Genomic DNA, 13,424 nt, shown 5'->3' with positions numbered 1-13,424 from the left:
TTATTTATATCTATACAGGGCCTTATTTTAAAACATATTCTAAAGTTATTTTAAAATTATATAAATATAAATACATTATACAAAATCATTACTTAATTTAGGAGTAGAATACAGCGACGTCAAATATTTTATCATTCATATAAATATTATATATAGGTGGATGTGAATTGTCTACAATGCAGAAGAGAAACATTATCATGGCTAATAATTCAGACAAAGTATATAAGTTTACATGGGAATACATTGAACATATCTGTATAAAACCATCTGTCGGCTATATTTCACCGGGCGAAGAAAAAGATTTAGAAATTACATTCTTTTCTATACAACCAATTAATATTAAAAAGGTTATAAATTATTTTATACTTAATATAACTAATTAATCACGAATTTCTAAAATATCGGTACATACATTTTATTAAGTACACGCGACTATATGTCTAATTTGTGTATACCGATATGCAGATGAGTTATTAAGTTACTGTACTTTTCACAGGAAATATTTACTTGCTTATTAACAGCGTTAAGCGATGATTCTTTAACGTTTGATATGAAAAGTGCAAGTTGGGATAATCGTCAAATTGTTACATTATTTGATCACAATAGGTAACTCGCGCAAATGCAATATATATCTACAAATAAAGACGTCAAATTGTTTTAAATATTTATAATTACATCATGAATACAGGGCGACGAGACTTAACGAAAGGAATGAAACAGTTATAGACGAACAAAATGTCAATAATGCACATAGCTCCCTTGGGACAATACGTATTATAATTATATATTCAGCTATAACAGAGTATACTAAATACACGTGTACATTGAAAGAAGAAGTCAATTTGAGAGACACTTTTATTTATCAGGTGGGTAAATTTTTAATATCGTAATTTTTTTATACTTCTAAAATAATAAATTAGTCCTGTTTTATATGAAATAACAATATAAACAATAGAAGTAATCAGTATGACTCACGATAGTTACTTTTCAACATAATTGTTTAATACCAAGGTGAATCTGATGTCAATACCAATGCATTGAAGTGTATATAAATAGGAATTCCGGGTACCATTATCATCGCCAAATTTCTTTATAATAACATTTAATATGAATTTGGCAGAAACAGCTGCTTAATATATAGATAGTTACTTCGGATAATAGATCTCATTATATTTAATATGTTTTCTCTTTGTTTAACTAGACTAGAGATTTCAGTTTCAACGTTAAAAATATAGGCAATGTACCGTTGAAAATTGCATGGGATTTTCATATTGATGACGAATTTCCTATGAGAATTGACAAGTGCGCACCTAAGGTAATTTATACAACATAATATATTTATAGGTCTTATACATATTATCAATATAAGTTTTTGCAATTATTTATTTAAATCAATAATAGCATTATTCAGTGTTATTATCTAACATAGAAAAATAAATTAATAATAAAGTGAACCAAATATAAAAAACAGTATTCATAAAATTTTACTCGAATTAATTAAATTAAAACAAAACATTTATATTATAGCAAGGACCGGAACGTAACACCAACCTTGAAGAAAATCTGTCTATTAACAATGTGTTATGCGCCGATCAGAACATACAGGAACACAAAGAAGAAAACGGTAATCAAGTAAACAATATAAAGTGAATTATACTAAAATGTATACTTATAATAAAATAGTTAAGTCTATTTTAATATTTTAATACTCAGTTTTCCGTTTCTGTTAGTGCCTAGTAAAGTCACGTTGTTCAGTGGAAGTTTGGGACGAGAAAGTGTTGATACCTGGTTTGAGATGGATCTTCCTTTTCGAATAGACCCTTCCAAAAATGTCTTAAACCTAATGAAAGTCGAATTTTTAAAGTTACGTTTTCACCGCTTGATGCGTTTGATTACAAAGTTCGGTTAAAAAGTTCTATAGGTAATTATTGTTCTCACATTACTTAATAGATATTTGATTCCTTTTTCTTGGTATTGCCTAACCTTAGAAACCAACTAACATTATTTATAACATTTTGATTACTTATAGATAATCTCGATCCATATGACGCAAATGCAACGTGTAAAATTACGGCGAAATCCTTAATTCCGTATTGTCACTTGGATATACCGGAGAGTGACTATTTAACATCTGGACAAAGAAAAGTGACTGGAGTAACATTACCTCAACATATGACAGTATTAGAATTTAACGTTTTGGGTTCTGGATGTTATAAAAAGTTAGATTTTATGAAAATCATAACTAAATAAATAACATAATAATAATATAACATAATAATATTATTTTTGTATTATTTTCTACTATTTGTACTAGTAAATACAGTAGCAACAAATTTGTTGCAGATCATTCAATGTTATAAACCCTACCAGTGAAGCGTACGAGTTTATATTCGAGATGGTGTTGTCAGATAAACCTGAACTAATACCCATTCACTGTGATACATTAAAAGGTTATGTAGAGGGTGGTACATCGACTATAGTGACATTCACTTTCTCGCCAACAGCCCCCGGGGTATTTAATGTTTGATTAATGTACACATGCATATGTCTAATATTATTTTATAGCTATTATACATTTATAGTATAATATTTAATGTTCATTTATATAGGTTTACGAATCTCAGTGGAAATTCATAATTCCTATTCACAACCTTCTTATTAATCTACTCGTTGTTGGTCTCGTTAGAGAACCAGATGTGGTGTTTGTTCCAACTCTATTAATTATGAGAAATTCATTAGTTGGTTTCACCACAATACATGAAATAAAATTAAAAAACAATGAAAATGAATCTCTTAAGTTCGAATTCAAAGGCAATTCATTATGTAATGAGTCTGGCAAAACACCAGTAATTGTTGATCCTGAGCAAGGTTTATTAAAACCACGCTCTGAAACGCTAATCAAGTAAGTGGAAATTGTCTGTACATATTGCATAGTTTAGACGTTTGTCAGATATATGTTTAGTGAAAATACATTTTTAACTATTTAATATTTTGGTACACAAACAAAACGGCTTCATAATAATATTAGTATAGTATTAACACTATTTGTTGCAAAAATAATTCCACAAAAAATCCTTCGAATTAAGAACTTCCTCCTTTTTGAAGTAATTTTTTTGTTTCTTTTTTTTACATAATCTGATTATGTGATGGAATCTGATTATTTTTATAGCGACTAACACTACTTTCATTGCAATGTGCGTTAACGTGTCTTTTATTTATTATTAACTACAAAATGTTTTTATTCTAGAATAATTTACACGCCAATACAAGATGGGCCGCTATCTTTTAAAATGTTTTGCAGTATTACTTACATGACGAAATTCTTAACGTTGTGTGTAAATGCTCTTAGTTACCTGATTAAGCCAAAAGTTACATATTATCTCATAGGGAATGAACATGTCCTAAACAGTGACGCCATTACAAATATTTATTTAGATCAGGTACCAAACAGAATTATAATTACATACAAAAAACAGATCTATAAGGTAATCGAGATCTTATAATGAAAATTGCAACATCTTATCGATCGAGCGATATAAAAATTAGCCTATGTTCTTCTTCGAGGGAAAAATGTTCCTATCTTGTTCGTTATGAGGTAACAGACAAACTTAATGTCACATTAGTAAGGTATCAATGTTCTTATAGTGAACAAAAATAAGAAGAAAATGGTAACATTCATATCATATCCTTTTTTTTATTAAGCATGTTCTTATTTACTAAGCACTCTATTGATTTTATTTTATACTAATTTATTCAGACAGCATCTACATATGAGCGAACGATACCATTCACTATAAAGAACGACGGGTCCGCAACATTTTTCTTTGATTGGCATTATAATAATAACTCTGTTAAGAAATATCTGCAAATAAGCGTGGAACCCAAGAGTGGTCACATCACACCAGCATCCGATGTGGAATGTGTACTATCTTTTACTTTAAAACAAGTGCCGGTACAAGCTTTTCCAGTCACATTGACAGTAAGTTTGTAGAATAATTGTTTTGTAAATAGAATGAGATCAATTTAACTAAAAGATTCAAATGAGAATATTTTAGTGGTTTAGTTAAATTTATTGCGTATTTATTGTCTAAAAATTATGCATCTAAGAAGCATTATTATGACATGGCTAGATTTACTTTAGCTTTTTAAATTTTAGGTGTTATTATTAGATCACATAAATAAAAATATTTTTTTTGAAGAAGACTAAGTATGATTTTAGTTCTATTGCTCATTTTTGTTCTTTTGTTTTATGTATATTTTTATTTTTTGTAGTGTATACTGGAGATACAAATATTCTTGCTAATAAATGTTTTCCGACAGTGATTGGATTGTGTATGACTTAACACTTAAATCTGTATGAAATATAGATTTCAGATGGGCCAGAGTATACTATATATCTTCACGCAGAGATAAAAAAACCACTTTATCATTTTTCGTGTATGAATTATGACTTTGGAAAATGTATAGTAAACGCGCCAGATTCAACTTACAAAAAGAATTTGGCATTTGTTAATGATGATCAAGATCCCATCATGTATGAAATGTTTTCTTATCTGGATTTTTTAAATTATAGTATCCAATTAATGAACAATGAGTACGTCGTTATTATTGAAAACGTTTTTATTTTGCAGAATTGATATGAATTTTTCAAATCTACCAGAATTGTTTGTTGACTACCATCAACTTCCGGAAATACAGCCTGGCAAGCGAGTGAAGTTTTCTATTTTCTTTAGGCCTAAACAAGTACGGGAATACGAGTTTAAATTAAAATTTTGGGTAAATTCACTTTGTGAAGAAATTGTTACTATTAAAGGCGAAGGTGTGTACCTAAATATATAATTAGCTTTTCCCTTCTATTTTCATCGAAAGTTTTAAAATATTCTTTCTTAATATCTTAATATTATATCTCTATATAAAGGAATTTACCTATCATACTTTTTTCATAACCCTTCTTCATAGGGAATTCGACAAAAAATAAAAATTTCGTAATTAGATATTCAGTGATATTTCGCAATCAGATACTCAGTGGCGTAATAGACTGTCCACAAACCCGCAGTACAGGGGTTCCTCGACCTTTTTGGGGGCCACCCACTAGTTTTCGTGGAACCTCCTCTATAATTTTTGCGGGGGAGAGTAGCTCTCAGTTCATAGCTACACTGACATAATCTAGGTATAAATTATTAAAAAATATATTCTCTTAGCCTCTTAGCCACCACTTTCTTAATGTTTGTATCTGTCACTACTAAAATACTAAATGATGTCGCTCGTAGAGCAACTGAATAATATGAATTAATGATAATCTCTGATTTTTCGCATATTTAAAATAAATTTAAGTACCTAACATATTAATAATCTTTTTAAAGCAAAAATCAATGTTGTTCACGGACCTTCGATCTACATCGTCAGACCTTTTTTATCATACTTAGAATAGCAAACAAGTTTATACAAGTTACAATGGCAAACAAGCTGACCTTATGGAAAGTAGTGACTTTCGTCTATAGATAACAGCATTACGAATATTACAGAATACACTGTGATGCTCATGGTACTCCTATTGCGTTGCTATTATTCTTAAGGATTATGAAATTATGCTTCTGTTTTCTGTGACTTCACTGCTATATCCCATCCTACAGACCGAAACAGCCATGCAGCTGCTTTAAGACAAAAACACGAGTGGAACCTTATCATTTTTTCTCATTAAGCGAGATCATGGTCAATCGCGGGATCCTTTAACACTAAAAAGTATGGTTTTAGTTTCAATAGCATTCTCTTTTATTCCTCCGTATACTTTACAGGTGTACCTCTTCTTTTTGATCTTTATGAGGGCTGTCAAAAAAGTTTAGAGTTAGGACTCGTAAAAGTTGGCGAGAAAATCGTGAGACAAATTGAAGTGATGAACCACAGCAAAGTACCAATTGATGCGAGTTTTATATTTAGGGACATGTACTCTGTTATTGAAGATACGACTTATTCAGAAACAACTAGTGTTTGCCTTAGTCCTAGCGTAGTGAATTTGCAAGCTACAGATGCTGGACCCTCTCGGTAAATTATTTTAAAATTATAATTATTAGTCTCAATACAGTCTTCAATTTAATTTAATTGTAAAATGATGTTATGGATTTTAGAGTGCAAAAATTACAATGCTATAAAGATAATAAAGTTCGGGAACAAATTTCAATGGATACAGAAAATGCACTATCCTCCCTAAAGGTGGTACCCACTAAGTGCACCATAAAACCACACAGAAAGGTTCCTTTAAAGATACAGTTCAAACCTATGGGCATGATAAGTACATTAAATGTTCAGGTATGATGGAAATAATCTAATTGTATGATAATATTAATAATTAATAACATGTAAATATTAGATTGATTTGAATATGCGTTGATAACTATTTCTCTCAATTTTTCCCAATTTTTTTTCTAGCACAGTGAAACATGTGCTTTACTATATTTTATGCAAGAGAACTGCTAAAAATTTCCGTGACTGTACTTATACAATTGTATCGTTATATTTAATAGTTGTGTTGCTTATTTCCTATATTGTATAATGCAAATAAAGTATACTCGTTCATTCTCTCTCTCTTCGTCCACTTCATTACTGAAAGGTGTCTGTTGCCTTTCTTATGATATTTTTCCATTTCTTACGATCTTCAGCCTCTAGTACTCATTCATTCGTATTTTTTTTTATTCATAGTTAAATATGAAAGTTTTCGAGTTCGAAAGACCACTAGTGCGTTTAAGCGGAAGTGCTACGGGGATGAGTCTATGTTTCAGCCAAAAATCATTACAATTTGGTCGTGTGCGAAAACGCGGATGTAAGATATTAAAAGTGATGTTATTAAACAAAGGCGATTTTGGAACAAGGTTTGATATAGTTTAGTAATTATTAATAAAGTAAATCGCAATTACATGTTTTATACGGAAAAATACAAATTGTATATTAATTTAAAGGCAAACCTATAGATAATTGCTCTATTCAGGTTTTGGTGGCAACCGCTAATATCAGACGAATTTATCATATCTCCAATGCAGGGTAATATAGCTGCTCATACAAATGTAACTTTTACTATAACATTTAAACCCGTCAATTATAATCCGTTTATAAAAGTATGGGTATGTATTTTAATACCTTTATTTGATATTTATTTATGTTTAATTAATGATACTACAATTTTTTTCTTTAATTATTAATTAATGTAATTCACTATTTCCTTAAAGGCTAGTTGCAACGTTGAAAATTATATGCCTTTGGAGTTAGCTATGTATGCAACCTGTGTGGATATAGGAACTATGCAGAATAAAACATTGTACTTAGAATGTCCAGTACGGGAAGTTCAAACTGAATATATAACTGTCACAAACCCGTAAGAGAGCATTGTATTGTTATTAATTTCTACTTATATATATGTATATTAAAATGAATTAAATTATTTAAAATAAATTTTCAGTTCGGACGATATGTGGTTGGTTTTAAGCGAAGTATCTGGTGGACCATTTGAAACTTTAAGAGAATTTAATATAGAGCCTAACTCTACATTTGACATACCCGTTCATTTTAAACCCAAATCTATAGGTAGACATGAGGTAATCATTAAAAATATTTTTTTTTTCTATGGTCGTGTTTAAATATAGTCTATGATCTTGTTTAAATATAGTCTTTATTATGTCTATGGTACTTTTTATGTCTATAGACGACCAATGGGCCACAACTTATTTGTCATTCTAAGTTACATAAAAAAAGTAATTAGATAACGTCTATTTATATATTTTCTTGAATCAATTTTCATACCACAAAACCAGATAATCTACACAAATTGCCCAGATAAGTAATTTTATGGCACTATATTGTTATGCGACTATATTTGCCTAGATGCATCAATCACGCAAGCAAAATTTAAAAAATGCGGCTAATAATAAAGTATTTTTTATTTTCATGTTACGAAATACTATTTATAATTAATATTTAGTTATTGTAACAAAAACAGAGCCAGGTACTGTATTCGCCGTTGGGCGAAAGTGCACTATTCATTACGCTGGTTGCAGTAGCTTCACATCCAAATCCAACAGGGAATATAACATTCAGTGTTCCCGCAAAAGATTTACACACTCAAGAACTACTTGTTTATAATATTACGGAGGTATGTTTCAATCAAAGATAATCCTATAAGGTGGGGGGAAAAGGATTGTTAGTAATGGAGACTGAGAATCCCATTGCTAGCAATATACCCAACCAGGTCGACCTCCTCGCGGTTCCCCCTGGAAACTATCATGATTAATTAACTGATGAATTCATCATGATGGGCTAACTGGCCTGTTTTTTATTCTCATCTATCACCTCTCACTGGTGCTCCGCCAGCGTATCCTGTTAGCGCAGGCGGGGTTTCCATTCCATTTTCACCCATAAAAAAATCCTATAAGGTACTATTATAAATGCGAAAGTTTGTGAGTGGATGGATGTTTGTTAGTCTTTTACGCAAAAATTATCGAATGGTTTTGAAGTGTATTTACTTAACAAATAATATACCTACTTTATATATATACTGATTCACATGGACGCTGTTGGATAAAGCTAATGAAAAATATATGTTCGTACTAATATTTTAAATGCGCACGAGTTTTTTTTTTAATAAAATGTAGTCCAGGTTACTCACTGATAGTGTAACTTTTTTAAGGGATAGCATTTTTAAAATCGGTTAAGTATGTTTCGAGATTATCCATTACAAACAAAAAATAAAACTTTTCATCGTTATTTAGTTTAGATGTGAAAGTGAATTGGTTTGCTTGTTACCTTTATACAACGTGTGTACTAAATTTAATATAATTAATTATATTACATTTAGTACACACGTAGTACCTACTTGGTATGGAGAAGGATATAGACTATTTTTTATTTTAGTTAATTAACATATGCCGGTCATGTGGATGAAATTGCGGCTAAACACCTGTAATCAAGTGTTAATCATATATTTTTCATAATAAGAAATGCAAAAGAAATATATCTTATGTATAAAATACATTACATTACTTTAGTTTAAAGTTACCTAATAGTTATAAATTTCCCGCTATTTTATCTTCTTAAGACGTAAAGATCAGATTAATAGATATTATTTTTAATAAATATGTTCAAATAAACTTCTAATAAGTGAGGCTGTTGAAGAATTTGCAGCCAAATGCTACCTTAGTGGATTGCAAACTCTATAGTGAACTCGAATGTTTTCATACCGTCACTTATACCCTGCTTTGTATACGTGGATAACTTTTAACCATTGTCTACGAATATAATGTTTGATTCAATGATATTTTATAGATTCCAGAGACGTATATTGTCACCACGGAAATTGTGAGGATCATTCCGGATAAATTTGAAGGGTATTATGAATTAAAATACCCGGACAGTATTAAAGTGTGGGGAGAAGCTGCCGCCACTTGTCGATGGACATTCGTTTGCTACAATGAATGTGAAATGCATTTAAAAGTTCGTTGCTTTTAACCCTCAGACGATTAATATACATACCTACGCGATATTATTTTATTATATTATAAATTTTCGTATATCTTTTTTTAGGTTATCTTTATAAACGAGATAACTCGAGAATATCAATTCTACAACATCGTAGCCACTGTTACGGCCAGCAAAATCGTGGATACACTCACGTTCGTGTCCCGTGCTCGTGAGGTAACACAGAGAGAATTAATAGTTACCAATCCACTGGCTCAAGATGCTGACTTCCGTATAAGATGCGATAAATTAAAATGTCCTGAATTTTTAAGGATTCATAGAAATTCAGAGGTAAATGTATTTAATTTTTTTATTATATAAGCTGTTAACTGTTCACTGCTGAACATAAGCCTTCCCCATAAGGGGAGTTTGGCCAGTAGTTACCACGCTTGGCAGGCGGGTTGGTAAACGCAGTTAAGCTTTTAGAGATGTTTTAAGAGGGACGCTGCTGCCCATCTCTCGCCCTCCCTAAGTCGTCTCTTACCACACCCACGGCAAAAGAAGGGGTGACCTATTGTATACCGGGACTACACGGCGATATATATTTAAATAAGTAGATATAATGTAGAACGTTGTTCTTCCCGAATGAGAGTCATTATAAACTCTTGATCTACAATTGATTCTGTCACTATGAAACAATACCAGTTGGGGGGGTTACAGGAGGGATTGTTCGTAATACGGATATACGGAATACTGTATTTATCACGATGGGTTAACCGGTCTGCTCTTTCATTTTCACTTATCACTACTGCCCCACCGGGGTATACTGGTAGCGACGGCGGAATCACCATTCCATTATCATCCATTAAAAAATAAACAATATCAGTCGTGTACCTAACCGATTTTATTCTTGCTCCTATTGTCAGGTGACTAGTGTGAATTATTGAAAAGTTTACGTTATGACTACGTTAGCGACTAAGTTCAATGAACTGATACTGATTTTTTTTCAGGCAATATTGACGTTGACATATGCCCCGTTAGTGGTTGGCACTATTGAAGATTATTTGGAAGTGAATAATCAGCTGGTAGGATCATATTTATACAAAGTTGTGCTAACGTGTCTACCAGCTAAGGAAAAGAACTTAGAGTATACTACTGCTTTCGGCACGTGCATTCCACTGAGACTCCGAGTACAGAACAACACTGACGTTAGAGCTGACTTTGCGACTTCGGTAATGATTATAACGATTGTTCTTTTTTTTTAATATTCCATCTCTTGTCATTCGCAATACACAGAGTATGGAGATCTAAGGGCCTACCAAGAAATGTTTTCCGAGATTTCGGGGCCGAACGAAACAAATTTAATGTTAAAATCACATAATAGATACGTACTGTTCAAAAATATTAAGAATGTTAAAATATCGTTCCTAAGAACTTTTATGGTAGGATTTAAGAAGAACGAAAAGTTAATCTCCATTTACTAGGTCGATTTCAGTGTGATTAAAAACACGAAATTAAGTCCGATTCGGAAATTCATTTCATGGTATTTTTTATTTTTATACAACTTAGAATGACAAACAAGCTGACGGCCTACATGATGGAAAGTGGTAACCGTCGCCAATAGACATGAGCAGTACCATGGACATAACAGAGATTAGATCAGTAAAAATATAACAATGCCGTTTTCAAATAGGTATTCATTCGCGTAGGCATGCTTAACATAGGTGGCATGTAACTACATTCATACAATTCTCTATTTCTGATATTACAGCGAGGCACTAAATGCCATAGTATTTATATTCCGCGTGAATCACTTTTAGTTCTGTAAGTGAAATTGACCCAAATAAAAGTTACATTCAAGCTAAATCTGGCTAGTAGAATTGATAGTTTCCGAAACTGGTGTACATATATGAGACGAGTAGTGAATGGATAGTAAGTAGGTTGTAAAAGCAGTCTTATAAAAGAGGCCTTTGCAACACGGTTTTTCAGTTTACCCCGCAGACTTGGCGTGAATATAGAGCCATTAAAAATTTCTTTTTTTTACTTTATTCTGTAGTGAAAGTTTGAAAATTATCCTACTGATCTTATTTGTTAATATTCGGTTCCCATAGTTACACCTATACGAATAGATAGTTACTTTAAACGAACGTATAAAAAACTGTGTTATTGTATCTGTTCAAGGCAATCTCCAAAACCGCTCAACTGATTTTAATGAAATTTCGTAATTCTTTATTGTTTGCTTCTATTTGATAGATATGATGGTTTTTATTTAGTAGTCAGTATAAAAGTAACTTATAAAGACCAGAAGAATATTTGCTGAGATAGTTTGTTATATTTTAAAAGTAAGTATTAAGATGATAAGATTTTAAACTATAATTGCAATATTATAATTGGTTTTTAAATTATTAACTAGATTTCTCATTCGTCGATACAAGCTGAAAAAGAATATACGTTGGGTCCGTTCGAGAAAGGAAAATTTTTGGTTTGGTTTGAACCAACACAGCTTGGAGTACAGAATTGTAAATTATCATTTAACTCAGTAGTAGCTGGAGAATATGTGTAAGTTTATATAAATCCTATTACAAATAAAGAAAATCACATCTGGGGTATTTATCGACTATTCACATTTCACCGAGTAGGAATATTTGAATTTGAACTTGGCAGATGGCGTACATTACATGTCCGCGCCGCTGGAACTAATTTGATTTGTTAATAGAATTTGGTTTGTCATTCATTGTAAAGTTAATTATTAATTTAAATCAATACAAAGTTTTTGGCATAGCCAGATTCAAACTCACGTTACGACCTTATTGAGATCTAAGATTGAATCGTATGAAATTTCTCTAAATTCATATGATTTCCTTCATTTTTAGCACAGATAATATAATACTATACTAGCCGATCATGAAAATTCTGTCCGTTTTCACTACATTTTACCAGAAGAATAAGGAATAAGTAGAAGTGACACTTCCGCCTATTCTTTTAATCACTGTGGTTGTGCGTTTTCAGTCATAATTTTATTAATCTTACTTGTCTTGATACGTTGAGGAATTATTTACATAAAAATTTTAATTAAGTATTTCACAAAGTTAATTTTAATTTAATTTAATGTACTTTAATTTAACCGAGTATGTACATGTTTTGGCCTAGTCACTCACACAGAGTGCGTAGTTTTGTTACTATCGAGTCGTATTTTGTAAATACCACATCTAAATATTATTGTGCGAGTAAAAAACAGCTGAATACCTACATTCTGATGTTCTTTTTTTTATGGATAATAATAGAATGGTAACTCCGTCTGCGATATCGTTATACGCTGGTGGGGCACCAGTGAGGGATGATAGATGATGATGAAACGAGTCAGTTGACGAATTCAAAAATAAATAAATCATGATAGTTTCCAGAGGGTACCGCGTGGAAGTCGACCTAATAATGTATATTGCTAGCAATGAGATTGCTAATCTCCATTATTAGCAATCTCCTCCCAACATGCATTTAATGCATGTAATTTTTACATATATTATGTAAAAATTACGAAGTCATCTTTAGATGAATGATTGATATTTCAATTTTATAAATAGTTGTTACTTTACAAGCCAATATTAATAATAAAAACAAAATTAATTTGTCTAAAATAAAATATATATATATATATATATATATATATATATATATATATATATATATATATATATATATATATATATATCAACATCATCTGGATATCCCCCCCCCCCCCCCCCCACTTCATTCTCACATCACGGTGCATTGTAGATTATTGACATTTTGTCAATGTCGTGTATGTGTTCAATTGTATGTGACATAATAGTAGGAGACTAGGGGGAAAGGGATTGTCAGTCCTATTGCTAGGACTATTCCTATAGCTAAATATAGGTATCTTATCAGATTAACCTGGAAACCATCGTGGTTAATTCTTGTGGAAATTCGTCACGATGGGTTAACTGACCTGATATCATCCCTAA

General features: G+C 31.3%; 1 protein-coding gene across 1 annotated transcript in view; it reads left to right on the top strand.

Annotated features, from left to right (window-relative positions):
* The window catches only part of LOC113516821 (hydrocephalus-inducing protein homolog), a 46,723-nt gene that overhangs the window by 31,657 nt on the left and 1,642 nt on the right, over positions 1-13,424 (top strand). Inside the window, 25 exon segments of the mRNA XM_052902554.1 lie at positions 157-347; positions 497-606; positions 689-866; positions 1,202-1,315; positions 1,528-1,624; positions 1,731-1,826; positions 1,829-1,921; positions 2,030-2,219; positions 2,344-2,512; positions 2,610-2,902; positions 3,248-3,440; positions 3,758-3,979; positions 4,368-4,534; positions 4,632-4,819; positions 5,796-6,042; positions 6,126-6,306; positions 6,697-6,866; positions 6,983-7,115; positions 7,221-7,366; positions 7,451-7,586; positions 7,988-8,140; positions 9,310-9,477; positions 9,568-9,792; positions 10,452-10,673; positions 11,855-12,000. Of these exon segments, the coding sequence (XP_052758514.1) occupies positions 157-347; positions 497-606; positions 689-866; positions 1,202-1,315; positions 1,528-1,624; positions 1,731-1,826; positions 1,829-1,921; positions 2,030-2,219; positions 2,344-2,512; positions 2,610-2,902; positions 3,248-3,440; positions 3,758-3,979; positions 4,368-4,534; positions 4,632-4,819; positions 5,796-6,042; positions 6,126-6,306; positions 6,697-6,866; positions 6,983-7,115; positions 7,221-7,366; positions 7,451-7,586; positions 7,988-8,140; positions 9,310-9,477; positions 9,568-9,792; positions 10,452-10,673; positions 11,855-12,000 (4,228 nt within the window).

This window comes from Galleria mellonella, unplaced genomic scaffold (assembly GCF_026898425.1).
Source record: "Galleria mellonella isolate WM207_F2 unplaced genomic scaffold, CSIRO_AGI_GalMel_v1 utg93, whole genome shotgun sequence".
NCBI classification, from domain to species: Eukaryota; Metazoa; Arthropoda; class Insecta; order Lepidoptera; family Pyralidae; genus Galleria; species Galleria mellonella.
Note: the sequence above shows the minus strand (reverse complement) of the source record. Positions and strands in the feature narration are given on the sequence as shown.